The sequence below is a fragment of the Panthera onca genome, chromosome C1, assembly GCF_046562875.1.
Source record: "Panthera onca isolate mPanOnc1 chromosome C1, mPanOnc1 haplotype 2, whole genome shotgun sequence".
Lineage (NCBI taxonomy): Eukaryota > Metazoa > Chordata > Mammalia > Carnivora > Felidae > Panthera > Panthera onca.
This window is the reverse complement of record NC_138346.1, coordinates 103,568,407-103,589,155: the sequence shown is the minus strand read 5'-3', so window position 1 is coordinate 103,589,155 and position 20,749 is coordinate 103,568,407. Positions and strand designations below refer to the sequence as shown.

At 37.8% G+C, this 20,749-nt stretch overlaps 1 protein-coding gene across 6 annotated transcripts in view; it reads right to left on the bottom strand.

Moving 5' to 3' along the window:
• EPB41L5 (erythrocyte membrane protein band 4.1 like 5) overlaps positions 1 to 20,749 on the bottom strand; it is a 140,594-nt gene that overhangs the window by 12,227 nt on the left and 107,618 nt on the right. For all 6 annotated transcript variants that reach the window (XM_078451378.2, XM_060625466.3, XM_078451377.2 and 3 more), the window contains exons 19-22: positions 14,434 to 14,568; positions 10,877 to 10,941; positions 6,196 to 6,286; positions 4,369 to 4,443 (exon numbers count right to left, since the gene is read on the bottom strand). In XM_078451378.2, coding sequence (XP_078307504.1) covers positions 4,369 to 4,443; positions 6,196 to 6,286; positions 10,877 to 10,941; positions 14,434 to 14,568 — 366 coding nt within the window. The remainder of the gene's footprint in view (positions 1 to 4,368; positions 4,444 to 6,195; positions 6,287 to 10,876; positions 10,942 to 14,433; positions 14,569 to 20,749) is intronic.

Below are 20,749 nucleotides of genomic sequence, written 5' to 3'. Positions count from 1 at the left end.
ACTGATGCTGAAATTTATAAGAATACACGAGATATCAGCACAAAGCCAGAGTAAGAAACACAACAGTGGTAGAGCAGAAAGAGCCCACTGGATCAGAAACACACCAACTGGGAAAGGATGGATTATTTAGTAGATAATATTGGGAAAATTGGATCTTTATATGGATGAATGCAAATTTGGGTCATATCGAAACCACAACTGACCTCCTCCCCCAAAACTTCAAACTATTCTAATGGATTAAAATCTCAGTGTGAAAGGTAAAATAAAATTAAAACTAACAGAAATGAATACCTTTGATCTCAGGGGATGGGGTGGCAGATGCGGAAGGAGTTTTTTCAAACCCTACACCCCAAACAATGAGAAAAAATGAAGAATGAATGGCATCAGAATAAAAGGTTTCTGTTCAGTCAAGGCTATACACCTATTTTACTCATCCATCTCCACAGTGATAGACATAGCTTGCCTCAATCTCCTTGCTACCTGCTAAAATGACACAGTGATAAAAATGCCTCAGATGTGTTAATACACAGATTATGAGAACATATTTTTAATATCTAAGACTGACATATGATTAACAGCTAGACTGACTATACAAGAAATTCCTGAAATCATCAGGAAAAAGACAGGAAACCTGGTAGAAAAATGGGTAAAAGAAATGAATAGGTGACTCACTCACAGGGGAAACTTAAATCAGCAATAAAACAATGGAGGAAATATACCATTTAACTCATGTGAACTGTAACAATGAGACAAACCCATAAAGATGGAACACATTAGACAATCAGATAAAACGCAGTGTAAGGAAAAACTGGTAGGAATAACTGTGGGAGCCATTCTGGGGGCAGAGAGCAATATCCAGTATTCATATATGCACGCAATTCAGCAATACTACTTGTGGGTATTTATCCCACATTCTCCCACAGTACCTTCAAAGAAATGTGAGGTTGTTCTTTGAAGTTATATTAGTTGCAGGTGTACAATATAATGATTCAACAATTCTAGACATTTCTCAGAGCTCATCAAGGTAAGTGTACTCTGAATCCCCTGCACCTACGTCACCCATCCACCCACCCAACTCCCCTCTGGTGACCACCAGTTTGTTCTCTGTATTTAAGAGTCTGTTTTAGTATTTGTCTCTTTTTCCTCTGTTCATTTGTTTGGTTTCTTAAATTGCACACATGAATAAAATCATATGGTACTTGTCTCTGTCTCCCTTATTTCACTTAACATTATGCCCTCTAGCTCCATCCATGTTGTTGCAAATGGCAAGATTTCATTCTTTTTTATTACTAATATTCCATTGTATGCATATACCACAACTTCTTTATCCATCCATGTAATATCAGTCGATATTTGGGTTGCCTCTATATCTTGGCTATTATGAATAATGCTGCAATAAACATATGGGTGCACAGATCTTTTTGAATTACTGTTTTCATTTTCTTTGGGTAAATACCCAGGAGTGGAATTACTGGATCATATGGTGATTCTATTTTTAATGTTTTGAGGAACCTCCATACTGCTTTTAGCAGATGTTTATCTAAATAAATATATGAAAGTTTCCTGGAAGGACACACAGCAAATACAGTAGAATGGGTGCCTCGGAGGAAAAGGGGAATGGAAGTCAGGAATGGAGGCCAAAGGAAAACAAAAGAAGACAAACAAAAGAAGACCTGCATGGACCTAAGAAGATAGTCTGCTGTGGCCTGAGAGATATAATTTGGGCATCTGACTTTAAAAAAATTGGATACTATCCTATTGGTCTTAGAGATATCTTGTCACAAATTTGTTACATATTTACTAATTTCCAAACTGATCGGAATCTTAGCGCTTTCCAGAACTTTTTCCCTAGCCTTAGTAATAGATATTTCTGCTATAAATTTTAGATTCTTTCTGCCTTTGTTCCTCTCAGGGAAGATAGAACTTTATGATTATAATTTGCACACTCCTTGAGAATGCTAACTATAAATGAGGTAAACATAAAAATATAATAAAAACCCTTCCCTCAATAAAATGCACTTTATTTATTTAATTTTTTTAAATGTTTTATTTATTTTAGAGAGAGAGAGAGAGCACACAAGTGCGGGTGGGGAGCAGAAAGAGAGGGAGAGCACAGAATCCAAAGCAGGCTCCAGGCTCTGAGCTGTCAGCACAGAGCCTGATATGGGGCTCGAACTCACGTGCCGTGATATTATGACCTGAGCTGAAGTGGGATGCTTAACCGACTGAGCCACCCAGGCGCCCCAATGCATACTTTATTTAAATATCTATAATTTTTTATAGCTTTACTGTTTTATTTGTACAGTTTTACTGTTTTCAGTGATGAAAAGTTTTGTTGAATTGTTTTTCAGAATACAATAGCCTTCTTAAAGCCAGTTTAAAATTAATGGGAAAATAAAATCTCACAAAAAAACAGGAATACCTGAAAAAAATAAAAATTAGAAAGTACAGAACTTATATTGGCGGGGCTATAATGACAAACTTTAATACAGGAAGTCTTGAATGAGAAAAACATTGTATTCTTAGCTAAGAAGAAAAATTATTACAAATTTGGCAATTTCCTCAAATTAACTTATGAATTTAATGTATTTGCAAATAAAAACCCAAAGGATTTTGGAGGGGTAGGACCTGAAAAAAAATTCTATAATTCTTCTGAAAGAAGTAATAAGCAAAAGTAACAAAACAAAACAGCTACATAATGATGCCTGGCTGACCTTACTGTATATCAAAATCAGTTAAAAAGCTAGTTATTAAAAGAGCGTTACAGACCTAGTAATGGAGAAATCTGTAAGTGTAACAGAACAGTCCAGATGCAGAATCTAAAATACATCATATTCTAAATTTTGATTTAAAATAAAAAAGCATTCTTAATTTTTAGGGAAGGGAAAACATATTAGTGACACAAAAGGGTTGTTTCATCAATTTGATTTTCATCACTCTATCCACTTATGATAGAGTGTACATGGAATAAGGTTCTGAGTTAGGCCCCAGGGATTCCTTCTCTGGCCTTTAGGCCATCTTACATTAATCTTCAAAGTTCCTTTTTTTTTTTTTTTGTCTTTATAAAGGATTACCATGGCCCAATACTGACAATATCCCTTTTATCTTCTGCCTATCCACTTCTCCAGATTTGTGATTTATTCTTATCCTTTGGTCAAGTCTCTGTTTATTGATCTAAGCTGGTGGTTCCAAAAGAGTAGTTCCCAAACCACATCTGCATCACCTGGAACATGCGAGAAATGCAACTTCTCAGGCCCCAACCCCCGACACCAAATCAGAAACTCTGAAGGTGGAGCCAGTAATCTTTGATGCACCCTCCAGATGATTCTGATACACACCTAAGTTTAAGAACTAAAGATCTAAGCAAACACCCAGCTGCACAGAAAGCACTATCTGTACTTCCAAGCCTTAAGAATGACTTGTAGTTCCCAAAGCAGTTCTTGTCATGTTACTCAGAAGACACTAAATGAGTTATTTGTATACCTTTCATCCCTACGTCTCTGGCAGGAAAGAACTGTTTCTTATTTGTATTATAATTCAGACATAGTATCCAACAGAGCATCTTCCATACTGCAGTAACAATCAATATGTTCAATGCCAACCATTCTTATGCTCTGTATCCTTATTGTTTTAACTCTATATTTATCCCCAGTCTTCCTCTCATGTTATTTAATATAATGTTGAATAACAAAGAGGCTTATAGTAACATGTGGTTTCTATAAAGTGACACATAAATTCAAAGTGGTGAAATTTTAGTAGAAAGGCAAAGCTAAGTGGTTACTGAAGTATGGCCCCTTATTAAATGAACAGTTTTACTATATGGTTAAAAAGGCAAAATTTGGGGGTGCTTCAGTTGGCTAAGCGTCTGACTCTTGATTTCAGCTCAGGTCACCATCTCACAGTTCATGAGATCAAGCCCTGTGTGGGGCTCTGCACTGACAGCATGGAGCCTACTTGGGATTCTCTCTCTCTCTCTCTCTCTCTCTCTCTCTCTCTGCCCCTCCCCCCTACTTACACACACACTCTCTCTCTCAAAATAAACTTTTTTTTATTTAAAAAAAATTTTTTTTAACATTTATTTATTTTTGAGACAGAGAGAGAGCATGAACAGGGGAGGGTCAGAGAAAGAGGGAGACACAGAATCTGAAACAGGGCTCCAGGCTCTGAGCTGTCAGCACAGAGCCCAACGCGGGGCTCGAACCCACGGACCGCCAGATCATGACCTGAGCCAAAGTCGGACGCTTAACCGACTGAGCCACCCAGGCACCCCAATAAACTTTTTTTAAAAAAAGGCAAAGATTGGAATGTAGCAGGAATACTTTTCAAAACAGAAATTCCTTTCCACTTTGCTGTTTTAAGCATATTTACCTGAGGTGTGATTGTGTGGTCAATTAGATTCTCAGTCAGAGATAAAAGCAAGGCATCCAATTCATCTGTAGCATCCTAGGGAAGATAAAAAATACATACCTGTTAAATGAATCATTAACCACCTAACTAAATTTTTTCCGCATCTTCTCAATTTACAATTCTGACTCAGGCCTGCTTGGTGTTAACCTTTAAAAAAATCCAGGACATTCAGGAATCATGGTTATTATAGTGATTCCACTTTTGCTTGAAGGGGAACCAGACTACAATCAGAAGCTGAAAAAGATAAAGTATCATGTGAATTTTTACAAAGCTACTCTTTTTAGTGAGACAAAACTCGGGTAAGGTTAAGACCGTCCTGGCTCTTAGTTCTTAGACTTGAAGAGAGAGGTAAAAAGGTTCAGCATAGGAGACAGTGAGTGAAGAAGATGCCTAAATTACAAACACTGCTTTATCCAGATGTGCCAGTACATCACTGTTTACAGAAGAGTACAATATGAACTTCCCCCATAAATGTTAATTAACACTTTTTAATTACTATTTGAAGCACCTTATGGAAGATGCAGCTCTGTACTATAGAAGAGAGAGATAGAGAGACAAGGTAGGTAGGTAGGAAGAACTTAAAGAGAATAAAAGATAAAATTCCAATCTGGAAATAAAAGAAGAATTCAGGGTCTAGTACACATAACAAAAAGGCCCTTGGTTTATACAGTTCTATTTCCACCTATCTGCCTTGAGGCTGTGGTCAATCTCCTATTTATGTCTCAACATTCAACTTAATTTTAATCACACATAGGAAAAAGTTGTTCTCTCACTTCTCACATCTCCCTCCTCTTATACCAACCCTCCCCCCACCCCCCACCCCCCGCCGTGGCCTGGGTGAGTGCCCCAAACAGCGTGTATCTGTCTCTACCACAATGTATTAAAATTATGTTCCCCAGTGGAATATAAGCAGTTTGAAAAAAGAGGCCGTGTTTCATTCACTTCTGAATTTTTGAAACTAGCGTGTTGTCTGGTACATATTACAAATGCAATAAATCTTTGAATTAAATGTCCTCCTCTGTTCCAAAAAATCTCAGGTTCCACTTCAATTTCAATGACCAACAATGTCAATACGGCTTTTTAGAATTTTAATTAGCAGAAAGGAAGCTCCTAACTGAAGATATTTTAGGTTGGATTTTTTTTAAACCCAAAAGTCTGAAAAATTATACACCTAAATATTAACTATACATTGTCTTTGGATAGTGGGAATATAGGAGATTCCTAATTTTTTCTCTTTATGAAGGATTTGGCAAATTTCTACAATAAATGCATTTATGTAGTTAAAGAGGTAAACGTTTATTTGCAAGGACAATTTCTTATTTAACTTGCAAATTAAAACACTCAGTGGGCAATGAACTGGGTTTCTCTGATTTCTAGACTGATACAGGTGTCACAAGTGGCTATCAGGAAGGCAGAGGCTGTGATGACCTGGTAAATACTGCCAACACAATGATAGGTTGCTGGTGTTTCAATTAATATTTATTTAGTGCCTACTATGTGTCATCTATCATTTGAGACACTAGGGAGGCATAGCCAGCATCAAAAAAACCAAAAATACAAAGAGCACCTAAAACAAAAGGCCAACAAATAACAGAGAAACTGAAGAAACCCCGTGATACTCTTGTGAGAGATCTGACAATAGGATTCTCCCTAGAGAACTGAGGCTCAATGCTTTTCTTACAGCTTAAGTTCCGGTATCCACCAGAAATCACCAGATGTCTATGATTATACTGCAGGACTCAACTCAGTATGGTCTTCAGAGAAACCTTCAAAAGTAAGGGTTGTTACCTTAAGAACAGAACCATTTGCTGCAGGTGTGGTATGCATCAGAGCAAGAGAATCTTCAGGAAGGGGCACATTATTCTCATTTAATACAGCACTGGAAGAAAAAGATAAATTCACATCATGGAGCACCTATACAGGCATAGGGAGCATTTTCAAAGAAAGGGCTTCACGAAGAAGAGTAATGCTTCACGTAGAGGAAGAAGAAATGACAATTTGTGAGGGGCGTGATGGCAGTCAGTGTTGCACTCATATGCCTTTGTGAGACCCTTCCCCATCTACCATGTAACAATTTTCATATCCACATCAGACTCATTCACAGATGGATCAAAATGGCAGACTACTTTACTTCCCTCTTAAATCTTACTGAAGGTTCAGAAAAGATTTATCTTAAAATAAGGCAGATACACCAAAAAGATAAATCAAGTGACTGATTAAAAAAAATTTTTTTAATGTTTATTCATTTTGAGAGAGAGAGAGAGAGAGAGAGAGAGCGAGCGAGAGAGAGAGCACGCATGAGTGGGAGAGGGGCAGAAAGAGAGGGAGACACAGAATCTGAAGCAGGCTCTAGGCTCCGAGCTGTCAGCACAGAACCCGACGTGGGGCTCGAACTCATGAACCACGTGATCATGACCTGAGCTGAAGTCAGACGCTTAACCGACTGAGCCATCCAGGTGCCCCCAAGCGACTGATTTTTAAAAGCTGTTATCAAATACATGGATGGGAAACCTTGGTGGACTAGAAATGAATCAGAATACCTGAGATATGGGAGAACAGTCAGGAAACCAGAGGGAGAAGCCAACACTTAAGGACACAGGCTGCAGAGCTCTGCTGCAGAAGGCAGAAGCCACATCTAGAGTACTCCAGATATTACAACAGGATTAGCCAGATGACAGGATGCCAGAGAATCTGCTACCCGAAGGCCTGGCCGGAATCACAGTGGTGTCTAATCCCAGATAAGAATAGTGAGAACAGGAGCAGCGTTACAGATGGCTTCAACACCAGGGAGGAAAGGGGGAAATCTAGAGCCAAAGACCGTCATCCACCAGGAAAACACATCCAGCAGGAAACCCCAGTCCTTCCTAATGTCACTGAAAAGTGTGCAAACAGGAGCAGTTCCTGTCCAATCCTACAAGGAGAATGAGAAAAAATAAGAAATAAATCCCAGAGTGAAAAAGTGAAGTGGAAGCTATGACTGTTGCAGCCACAACTCTGAGGCAAAAAGAGGCAAGGAAACAAAAAAAGAAGAAATAGTTGTGAGAAACAGAGCAGCAATCAAGATGTTTCAATTAACGGATACTAGACATTCAAGAAGATAATGACTTATGATTTTCCAGAACTGAAAAAAGACATAGGTCTTCAGATGGAAAGGCCACCTTGAATACTAACAACAACAACAAAAAAAACTGTTTTAAACCTATTCTTAGACCATACAGTAATGAAAATGAAGAACTTCAAGAATAAGCAAGCAGTAAAGCCTAAAAAAGAAAAAAATATAACTTTGTGCTTCAGAAAGAAGAAACAGCTCAGAGGAAAAGATTCAATGTAAGAAAAAGTGAGCATTAAAAGGAGTGAAACAACATGTGTTACAATGAATTCTCCCACACCTTCAAGAAAAGATTAGTCATATGTACTTTACACTGCTGCAAAACATGGAAAGAAGAAGATGAAAAGATTCCGCAGCCATTCTGCTCAGTGTTATGTCATGACCCAGCAAATTCACTCCCATGTAGGTATACACCCTAAAAAAATCCTCACAACATGTGTAAGGAAGAACATGTACAACGTTAATTTGGAACAAACCCTGGTCCATTAATAAAAGAATAAACCGTGACTGACTTAGGTAATGGCAGTTACAATGAAGGAACTATGGATAATTTTTTAAAATTCAGATATGTCAAAACAAAACCCACTAAATTATATTCTTTAAATGGGTGAATTGCATATTTGTTTATTTATTTATTTATTTAGAGCATATACACACAGACAAGCGAGGGAGAGAGGGAGGGGGAGAGGAAGAGAGAGAGGGAGGGAGGGAGGGAGGGAGGAAGAGGGGGAGAGGGAGGGGGAGGGGGAGGAAATCTTAAGCAGGCTCCACGCTCAGCCCAATGCAGGGCTCGATCCCACAACCCTGGGATCATGACCTGAGCCGAAATCAAGAAGCAGATGCTCAAGTGGCTAAAGCCACCCAGGTGCCCCTTCCCCCACCATAGCATTTAAATTTTATCTCAATAAAGCTGTTACTACAAAAATAAATGATATGCATAGCCATTTCTCCAAAGTAAAAAAGACATCCAACATCCTCAGTGAATCAAAAGTCAAACCACAATGAGACATGCTTCATACTCTCTAGGATGGCTATAATTCTAAAGATGGAGAACAATGAGCACTGGAAAGAATGTGGAGAAAGTGGTACCCATATACACTGTTGGTGGGAACAGAAAATGTCGCTATTTTGGAAGACAGTTTGGCAGTTCCTCAAAAGTTGAACCTAAGAGTTACCAAATGACTCAGCAATAACCCTCCTGGGTATATATTAATAGAACTGAAAGCATGTCTACAAAAATTATTTTTTGTTGTTGTTTATTTATTTTGAGAGAGAGAGAGAGAGAGAGAGAGAGAGAGAGAACACACAAGCAGGGGAGGGACAGTGAGAAAGGGACAGAGAAAATCTCAAGCAGCCTCCACTCTGTTAGTGTGAAGCCCAATGCAGGGCTCAAACTCATGAACTGTGAGATCATGACCTGAGCCCAAATCAAGAGCCAGACACTTAACCAACTGAACCACCCAGGCACCCCCAAAATTCTCTTATGTGAATGTTCACGGCAGCTTTATTCATAATTGTCAAAAAGTGGGAACACAAGTGTCCATCAATTGATACATGGATAAACAAAATGTGGTCTATCTACAAAGTGGAATATTATTCAGCCCCGAAGAGGAGCGAAGTACCAATACATGATACACTACGGATGAACCTTCAAAACATTCTGTTAATTGAAACAAACCAGACACAAAGGCCACATATTGTGTGATTCCTTTAGATGAACTGTCCAGAGTAAGCAAATCCAGTATGTGGAGAGACTGCAATGGGTATGGTGTTGCTCTTAGAGGTGATGACCACGTTATGGAATTAGATTACTGGTAATGGTGCAAAACTTTGTCAACATACTAAAAAGCACTGAATTGTATACTTATAAAGGGAAAATGTTATGGTACGGAAATTACAACTCAATAAAAAAAGATAAGGAAAAACAGTCTATACCTACTACAGCAAAATGTGAAGATAGTACAAAGCTTGACATTTGGTACACAGACAATATATAATCTCCACAGTTTTCTAGAACCTTGAAATATTAAAAGGAGATACAGTAATTTTTAAAAGTGTGGTATGGCATGGGGGGAAAAAAAGATTAGAGAGAAGATTAACAAAAAAGGAAAAGGTCCCGAAATAGACCCAAGCATAAACAGGAACTTAAACACATCTTAAAGGATACATTTCAAATCCTAGGGGGAAATTAGATTATTCAAAATATCAGCAGCCATTTAGAAAAACAAATCTAGAAGTTGGGAGTACATTCTAGGGTGTTTCCAGCAGTAAGAGTTCAATGCAACTGGGCAGTCCTATCCCCATTATTTTCCTATTGGAAAAAAAAAAAATTTTTTTTTAAATGAAGTTCTAAAAGACTCTAAATAATAACAGTATTTAAAGTGTTGTGGGCCAGGAGTGGCTGGGTGGCTCATTCAGTTAAGTGTCCAACTCTTGATTTCGACTCAGGTCATAATCTCACATTTCAGATCAAGTCCCATGTCAGGCTCGGTGCTGCCTTGGGATTCTCTCTCTCCGTCTTTTTCTGCCTCTCCCTTGCTTGCAATTGCACACATTCTCTCAAAATAAATAAACTTTAAAAAAAAATTTAAAAATTAAATGTCGTGGGCCAAATGATTTACTGAAGTTAATTAAAAAGTTAAATTGTAATTCTAGTTTTACCCTGATCACCAATTAGTATGTTTGTTGAATACTAACTACACAATATGAAGCATGCTATATGCTTTAGGGCTATGTTGGTTACAGTACCTGGAACTGAATAAGATTAATCAGGAAACTGCTCACTGAATACATTTTGAATAATGGGAAAAGAAATAGCACTCATTCATTCAACAATGTTTAGCACCAACTAAGCACAAAACACTGGATACACAGTGATGAACAAAACAATTGGCACAGAGCAGGGGATAAAAGCCTAGCAAAACAAATAAATGGCCTAATACTCATTAAAGGAAAGAGACACAGAAGGGACTTAAAACAGCAAAGAAATTTATGTGAATAATGTAAGAGCCCATAGTAGAAAGTTTGTAAGAACAAAGCCACTGTGATAATAGGATGGCACTGAAGTTAAGAGAAATAATATACATTCCTCACCATGCAGATTAAAAATATCTTTAAAGGTCGCTTTTGCTCTGCAGTAGAAGGATGAGAATGTAGAGACTATTAGAATTATCTCTAGATAATCTAAAACTAGGAAGTAAACAGCTATGATGTAATGGATACAAGAGTGAATTCAAGCTATCTTTCAAATAGATATCCTGAAATTATTTGGGGATACACTGAAGAACAGGAAAAAAGAGCAAAAAAGCAAAGTTAAGAGGAAAAGAACATCAAATTAATTCAGTCTAACCCAAACTGTACCTGTTTGTGGCAGCATCCTGAGCATGTGCGTTTTTATGACTTAATAAGCTATCTTCTCTTGTAACCTGAGAAAATGAAGAAAAAAAAAAAGTAAATCTTTGTAAGGATACTAAAGTAATAAGGAATTTACACATCTTTCCAGTAAAAACAGAAATATCACTTTGCTTCAGTTCCAGAGGTAATCATACCTTACATATGGAAATACCAGTACCTCACCTAGTGCAGTCTCACCCATACCCAAATTAATAATCCACACTTCTACTTCAATAGTACACAAATTTACGCCCTTTACTAGACAGCTCTCAATTATTTAAGACACCATGGTGTGTTAGTCAATATATACAGAATCCCAAAAGATTCGATGTCAGAATTTTTTGAATTTACCTGATAAAAAGAAGAGACAGATACTAAGCTGCATATTTGGCTTTTTATTTTTCCCTGAACACAAAAGGTATGTTAGGAGGAAATTCTAAAATATTTTTCTGAGGGGATCAGTTTTTTCTCTTAACTTGATTGAGGTATCATTTACATAGAGTAAAAAGCACATTGTTAACTTTTTTTTTATTTTTTTAAATTTACATCCAAATTAGATAGCATATAGTGCAACAATGATTTCAGGAGTAGATTCCTTAGTGCCCTTTACCCATTTAGCCCATCCCCCTCCCACAGCCCCTCCCATAACCCTCATGTCTCGGGTCCATGAAATACAGCCAGACCAACACTAAACCATCCTACACACCTAGAAAACTGATTGGAGCACACATTTTTAATGTGTGGTTTGATGAATTTTGAAAAATATATACAGGTGCATAACCAACACCACAATCAACACGTGCAACACTGTCACTACCCCCACAGTGTTCCCTTGAGGCTTCCAATGCAACCCCATCAAAAACCCTGACACACGGCAAACAATGAGCTGTATGTCCTATAGTTTTATACACATGGAATCATAATGCCTATCTTTTCAGTGTCTATCTCTTTAGAATAGCATGACGTTTTTGAGATCCACCCATGATGCTCATGTATCACCAATTCATTCCTTTTTATGTGCTGAGTAGCATTCCACTGTATGAATATACCACAATTTGTTTACCTGTTTATGGACATTTGGGTTTTTCCTAGTTTTTAGCGACTTCAAATAATGCTAAGAACATTCATGTACTAATAACCTGTATGAACCTACGTTTTCATTTCTCTGGGGTACATACCTCAGAGTGGATCTGCGGGGTCATGTAGGAATTGTGTATTTAATACATTGTCAAATGCTTCGTAAAGTGCTTGTAACGTTTTATATTCTTACCAGCAACGTGCACTGCAGGAGTGCCATCACTGCTAACACAGGGATGGTCAGTTTTTAATACTGGCCATTTCAGTGAATGTGTTTTTCAGCACGCATGTGATGCTAGCTGTAGACTTTTTTCGTTGATACCCTTTATCAGGCTGAACAAGCTCCATTCTATTTCTAGTTTGCTGTGAGCATTTACCATGAATGGGTGTTGATTTCTGTGAAATGCCTTTTCCATATGAATTGAGACAATTTTCTTTACTTTTTAATATGGTCAACTACAGAGGTTTTTAAATTATAAACCGACTTTTTTCCTGAGATAAACCCTACTTGGTCTATTTTGTTAAGGATTTTTGAGTCTATGCACAAGAAGAGTATTAGTCTATAGTTTCTTTTCATATGAAATCTTTTGCTGGTTTTGGTATACCAGGGTAATACTAGTATCATTAAATGAGTTGGGAAGTGCTTCCTCCTCTTCTATTTTCTGAAAGAGTTTGTATGGAACAATTATTTCTTCAGTAGATTTCCCAAATGAAGGCATCTGGCCCTGGATTTTTCTTCATGGGGAAGTTTTTAACTGTAAAATAAAATCTTTTTATTTTAGGGCTATTGACTTTATTTTTCTCTTCTTCAAGTCAAGAAAAGTCCCAAAGTGGAAATATCATGTAAGGTAACAACAGTAACAACTACCGCCACTGCTAATACAACACATAGCTTCAATACTTGATCAAATGCTGTTTATGTGCCAGGCACTCACCATTCCATGTCCTCTACATTTACTGTCCTTATAACCCACCTTAAGGTAGGTACTACCATTATCTTTTCTTAAACACGATTGAACTGAGGCTTAGAGAAACTAACTTGCCAAATCACAACACTAGTATGTGGTAGACTAGAAAGGGATTCAAACTCAAGTTGTCTGATTCCAGAGCCTGTATCATCATATTTCATATTTACTTTTATATACAAATATCATGCTTTATGTTTACACTAGGGGGAGAGGATAAATAACCAAAGCATGAACAATATTCCTCAAATCTTCTCAGGTTCTGTTCAAGGCTTGTGCCTGGGGACAGGATGGGTAAAGTGCATCTTCTCAACAAGATATTTTGAAATCCTAGTTGATAACATGACTTGGTGAGACGGGCCGCTGTCCTGATTTTAGTACGGAGGGTAAGTCTGAAAGTTAGGGAGCACCAAGGGAAAGCAGACTCTGACAGCATGAATGCCATAAACTTCATGGGGGCTGGTCCTTGAAGGCCTTGAAGGCTGTGAAGGGCATGGCATCCTTCACAGTGTCACAGCCAACTCCTTCACCTTGCAACTGTCACTACTGTGACATGCAACTTTACCAAACTGAAGTCAGATGGGTGGTGGGGAAGTAGCAGACTGCTAAAGACCTGAAACCACAGACAGTATTGACAGGAATCTAAAAATCATTAGATTTTCTGGCTATAAAAACGGCAAAGATTAGGGACTCACTTCCATAGGAATTTGGAAGGGTTTCCTCCATCCAAGGGAAGGGAAGCAAAAATAATATAAAAACAGGGAGGGGGACAAAACATAAGAGACTCATAAATATGGAGAACAAACTGAGGGTTACTGGAGGGGTTGTGGGGGGGATGGGCTAAATGGGTAAGGGGCACTAAGGAATCTACTCCTGAAAACATTGTAGCACTATATGCTAATTTGGATGTAAATTATAAAAAAAAAATTAAAATTAAAGGGAAAAAAAGTTTTTTTTTTAATTTTTTAAAAATTTATTTATTTATTTTGAGAGAGAGAGAGAGCAAGTGGGGAGGGGCAGGGAGAGGGAGAGAGGGAGAGAGGGAGAGAGGGAGAGAGGGAGAGAGAGAGAATTCCACGCAGCAAGCTCTGAGCTGACAGCACAGAGCCTGATGTGGGCTCAAACTCACGAATGGTGAGATCATGACCTGAGCTGAAATCAAGAGTCAGATGCTTAATCGACTGAGCCACCCAGGTGCCCCTAACAAAAGTTTAAAAAAAAAAAAAAAGTTCTTACACCCTAGAGGGTCTTTACTCTCAACTTTTTCTCCCATGACTGCCTCCTCTTAAACTAGCTTAGACTTAGACTTGGGAAGGCATTCTGCCATCCTGAGCCTGTTTCTGGGAACTACTCGCTGTCTGCAATCACTAGCTAGGTCACCCTTATTTAACACTCATGTACTTTATGTGTCTTCAGGGTTCTCAGCTGTAAGTCTCATTTATTTCCGCTTCATCAGGACTCTCCCCATTAAAGGCAGCTTACCTTATGCACTGCTTCTGCTTCTACTTGAGCCTTCAAAATGTTACTCTTCAAGTCAGGAGGAACTCTCCTGGCATTCAATCCTGGGCTCTCAATGGCATTATTAAGACATTTCTCAGTCAACTTCACCACCTCCTCCTAGATATTAAAAATACAGTGTAAGCAACTCTGGCGGGCTATAGTTATACAGAAATAGGAAAGGGGCTGATGAAAGTTCATATTCAGACAACCAGGATATCACGTGTCTTAAGCCTTCCTATCCTATTCCAGGAATAGTCCCCTCCCACCATAAGCAGTTTCAAACTAAGACTCAATAGTCAGAAACATGAAATACAAATTGGTAGAGATCTCTAGAAATCATCTAGCCCAACTTCCTGCCTTAAAGCTACTGAAGAACTGACTACATCATCCAGGACAGATGCCTGAGTTAAATCACACATGGAGAACATGTGCCATTTGCTGTAATTAACTTCAACCGGATTTTAGGTTAGGCCCTACACAGGCTAATCCCTGTAATTCTGGAGCTGTCATCAGGCAGATGATTTTGCTTGGGATTATGTTATATAGCCACAGTCACTCTCAGGTACAGACTTATGAAAATGACAGAATAAGGCACAAGTCCAGTCAGTGAAGATCTTAATGAAAACATTATAAACAAACCATTATGAAAAGAAATAAATGGAAGGAAGCAAATTAAGAAGTTTAAATTATCTGTACTACAACTGATACCTTAAAATGAATGACTACAACAACAATTATCATTATTATTACGTGCTTGCTATTTAAGGCTGATCTAAACAACAGACTGACTCTAAACATTTTCTTAGTCTCACACACAGCTTCTGTTCTGTAAAACAGGCTAGCTGCCATGTATGGGATTATATAGTACACCATTCTTTCAGATTTGAAAAGATTTAATTAACGTGCTTATTCTGATTTGGTGTTTCTCAGTGTGGTTTCCACACATCTGCCTCCAGGGGGGGGGCCCTAAAATCTGAATGTTTAACAAGCTCCTCTATGTGATTCTAACACACATGTAAGTCTGAGAATCACCATTCTGGACTAACTCTATGTCTGTAACTGCTTAGTGTTTGGAATGATTCCTATTAATTGCAGGAAGTTCCTTACATCCTTCTTCAATCATGACTAGTTCACACTGTATGATCCAGGAATCCCACTTCTGGGTATATATCCAAAGGAAACAAAATCACTATCTTGAGTAGGTATCTCCCTCCTGTGTTTACTGTAATATTATGCATAGTAGCCAAGATATGGAAACAACCTAAGCATCCACCGACGGATGAATGGAGTAAAAATGTGGTGAGTGAGTGTATGTACATATATGAAATATTATTTACGTTTAAAAACAAGGAAGTCTTAGCATAGCCAACATAGCCAATAATACTGTAGTAACTTTGTATGGTGACAGATAGTAACTACACTTATAGTGAGCATTTTATAATGCTTGTAATTGTAGAATCATTATGTTATACATTTGAAACTAATATAAAACTGCATGTCAATTATACTTCAGTTTTAAAAAAGAAGGAAATCTTGCCATTTGCAACAACATACATTACGCTAAGTGAAACAAGTCAGAGAATGACAAATATTGCATGGTATTACTTACATGTGGACTCTAAACAAACAAAAAATCCAACTCAGAAACAGAGTAGAATGGTGGTTGCCAGGGGCTTGAGGGTAGGAAAATAGGTAAAGCTTGGTAAAAAGGTACAAACTTTCAGTTATAAAATGAATTAAATTCTGAGAATCTAATGTATAGCATGGTGACTATAGCTAATTATACTGTTCTGAATACTTGAAATTTGCTAATTAAGCACTGTCACCAAAACCCAAAACAAAACAAAAAGGTAAATACATGAGGTGATGGATATATTTATTAATTCAGTTGTAGACATCATTTCACAATGTATATGTATATAAAATCATCACATTGTATTCCTTAAATATAATACAAATTCATTTGTCAATTATATCCTAATAGTATATATATAGGGAAAAATCATGGCTAATTCAAAATAGTTTGACATTTTCTTTTCAGAGTCAATTATGTTGCAGACTTGAGATTACTTGGTAATTATTGAAATTTGCAAGTTATAGGATTCTCAGAGCAACCTGCCTATATTACAAACAAAGACAAGAATTCAACACACATCTCACAAGTAAAAGTATAAACTGTCACCATCTCCCAATTTTTGCAAAAGTATAAAGGCTTTAAAATTGCCTATACTTCTACCTATCACTTCCTTTCCAGGAAAATAATCAGATGATTGAAGGTATTTATTTATAAGGCTGTTTGTCACAGCACTGATTATGACAGTGAAAGTTAGCAATAATCTAAATGTCCAACAGGGAACTGAGTAAACACAATGGTGACATGGGCATGCAATTTAACTACTGTCTGTAATAGGTCATTGATAAAGAAAGATGTTTACAATCGATTAGTTTTAAAAAGCAATTGTCCCTGCACTTTTATTTTAAAAAAATACATCACATTTAAATGTTTGGAAATTATTTATCTTAAAACCGTTAACTGTAGTTATCTCTTAGCAGTGAATAACGGAAGATTTAAAATTTCCTGCTTTTAAAAATCTGTATCTTCTATAGTTATGATGTATGAGAACATTAAAAAATTACTGATATACAGTTGAGTGTAACAGCTTTAAAACACTTTCACTTTCTTTTATTATAGTACATAATTCCAGTGGCAGCCAGTTACTATGCCACTGATAGTCCATCTTGGAAGGCCACAAGAAAAGCTCTCCACTCTCCCCCTATTTGCCTAAAAGCAGAACATAAACTTACAAAAGTATCCCTCCTCCCCACTCCACCAAGAAGGACAAAGATTAATCCCTGGGTACTTCAGACCCTTCTCAATGAAAAGCAAGGAATCAAATCTGCGTAACAACCTTACTCTTATTTATCAGACTTTTCCTTATAACTTTCTCATAACTGGCTTCCCCTGCATCTTTCAACTCTAGCTGAAGGTGGTATTCAAGCAGGAATTCTAAGCTGTCTCTGAGAGTTATTCATTTTTTCCTGGGTTAGGAAACTTGTTTTTCTCTTGTTACTCGGTCTTTTGTCACAGAGGTCTCAGCCAAGAACTCAAGAGGGTACGGGGAAAATTATTTACCAATTATTGCCAAGCAAGAAATATTTGCCTTTGCATTCATAAAAAGTATAATTTCTACTTACTAATTACATGATATGTACCAGCTCACTGATTTCTGGAGAAGTATGGCCGTTGCACAGCTAATGTCTGAAGACTGCCTCCATTTCCAAAGGGAAGTAAGACTTATTCACATACCTTCTGTGTCCACTGCCCTGTGTCCAGGGCAGATGTAAAGAAAGTTAACTACTTGTAATCTGAGGGTTGATGGGGACGGGGGTTGGGAAGGTGGAAAAAATGTGAGATGGTCATTGAGGAAGGTACTTGCTGGGATGAGCAGTGGCTGTTGTATGTAAGTGATGAATCGTGGGAATCTACTCCTGAAGCTAAGACTACAATGTATACACTATATGTTAGCTAATGGGACAATAGATTATTATAAGAAGGAAAGAAAGAAAGAAAGAAAGAAAGAAAGAAAGAAAGAAAGAAAGAAAGAAAGAGAAAGAGAGAGAAAGAAAGAAAGAAAGAAAGAAAGAAAGAAAGAAAGAAAGGTAGGTAGGTAATGACTTGCAGAATCAAGTGAAATGGTGTCACTTATGTCAAGGATAAAAATGGAGATGATCAACATACGTACATGAAGGAAATCTGACAAGAATTTACAGTTCTAAAAAAAAAAAAAAAGAATTTACAGTTCTTCTCAGAAATCAGCAGAGAAAACCAGACAACTTCTAAATGCCAAGCTAGTTCACACCATCTCTGGACTTCCCTGTTCCCCTGAGTCAGCTATCCTGATCCAAATAAAACAGGACCACTAAGCAATCAATCAGCTGGGAGAAAAAAAAAACAACAAAACTTCTATATTTACCCCATAAACAATTCCTCTGTGTGAGCAACTCAGGACTCATTGCTCCTGCAGCTGTCAGGTCCCTGGCTTGCAACTGAAACCTTAAAATAAACTCATTTTTCTGTTTTGTTTTATTCTGTGTGCCAAGTTTGGCTTTTGAGATAGTTCTTGGTTATACCTTTTTAAAGTCTGGATACAAGCAAATCAAAAGGGTAAAAATGACAGATTATTCCAAATCATATATGGTGGCAACCTGTTGCAGATTAAGTTCTTAACTATCAAGAGAAGAGGTCAGCAAAGTATAACTCACAGGTCAAATCTAGCCCACCACCTGCTTTTGTAAATAAAATTTACTGGAACACAGCCATGCTCATTCCTATGTGGTTGCTTTTGTGTTGCAATGCCAGAGTAGTTGTAACAGAGACAGTATGGTTGGCAAGACTAAAATACTTACTATCTGACCCTTCATGGAAATAGCCCGCCAATTCCTAGTCAATAGAATACAGTTGTCGTGCCCTACTTTTAATTCTTTTCCCAAAAAAGACCAGTTGCTAAAGGCCATGCATGTCTTTTTTTTTTTCTGATACTTTTCTTTCAATTTTTTTTTTTTTTTTTATAATTTACATCCAAATTAGTTAGCATACAGTGCAACAGTGATTTCAGGAGTGGATTCCTTAGTGCCCCTTACCCATTTACCCCATCCTCCCTCCCACAACCCCTCCAATAACCCTCAGTTTGCTCTCCATGGGCCATGCATGTCTTAATTAGGCCACCTGTCCTCACTAATAAATGCAGTTTAACTTTTGTTACTTTAAGCATTTTTTCGGAAGATTTTATTTTTAAGTAATCTCTACACCTGACATGGGGCTCGAATTCACAACTCTGAGATCAAGAGTTGCACACTCCACCAACTGAGCCAGACAGGCACCCCTTTTTAAGCACTTTTTTTGCTGACTGAAGAACAAGAAAAAAATGATTTCTAAAATGAAATCTGGAGATAAAGAAAATCTTGGAATTGCCTCAGGTAATTAAGAGGAGGAACGTAACTTGAAAAATCTATAGATCTTGATCCAGCATAAGCCCTAAAGGACTTCAAACACATAGGTCAAGCACAGAAACTGTGAATAAATTTCTAAAAAGAGGAGTTACAAAAAAGAGGGAAGAACCCCAACAATGACACTTAATCACAGCATCTCAAGGTTGGACAGAATGATCAGTTCCTCCAACCACCAAAAGAGCCCATAATGTGGTTAATTTATCTTTGCCTGAGGAACTTCCCACATTGAAGAACGTGCTGCTTTCTTGGGAAATTACTGTTAGGAAATGATTCCTTCCTTCCTTCCTTCCTTCCTTCCTTCCTTCCTTCCTTCCTTCCTTCCTTCCTCTCTTTCTCTCTCCCTCTCTCTTTCTTTCCCTTCCTTCCTTTCTTTTTTATTAGAGATTTTATTTTTAAGTAATTTCTACATCCAATGTGGGGCTTGAACTCACAACCCCAAGATCAAGAGTCACACACCCCACTGAATGAGCCAGCCAGGTACCCCAGAAAATGTTTTTCATATCAAGGTGACACCTGCACACCTCTTACATACTCGCTGACCTCAACTCTTCTTGGAGGCTATTAAAACAGGTTACACTAATGCCTCTTCCACATAATACCTCTTCAGATATCTAAAATGCCCTTCCTGGGGCACCTGATTGGTTCAGTCGGTTAAGCGTCCAACTTCAGCTCAGGTTATGGTCCTGGTTTGTGAGTTCAAGCCTTGCATCAGGCTCTGTGCTGACAGCTCACAGCCTGGAGCCTGCTTTGGATCCTGTGTCTCCCTCTTTCTCTGTCCCCTGCTTACACCCTGTCTCTGTCTCTCAAAAATAAATAAACATTAAAAAAAATTAAAAAATAAATTTTTTTAATGTTTATTTATTTTTGAGAGACAGAGTGCATATGGGGGAGGAATGCAGAGGGCAGAGAGAGAGGGAGACATAGAATCTGAAGCAGGTTCCAGGCTCTGAGCTGTCAGCACAGAGCCCGACATAGGGCTCCAACTCACGAATCGAGAGATCATGACGTGAGCCAAAGTTGGATGCTCAACTGACTGAGCCTCCCAGGCGCCCCCGTCAAAAAAAATTTTTTTAATAAAATGCTATTTCCTGAGACTACTGATCCTTAGTTGTAACTCAGCTTCAAGAGCTTTCACCATTCAGTTCCTTCTCTTCTCAAACTGCTTTAGTTTCCTAAATCAGTTTTGAAGAGTGCTACCCAGAAATGACTATAATAATACTATGTTTGGACCTCCCTTTTTAAACCCTTTTGGTTAATATAACAGAGATGTTCTGCCAGTCACACTTCA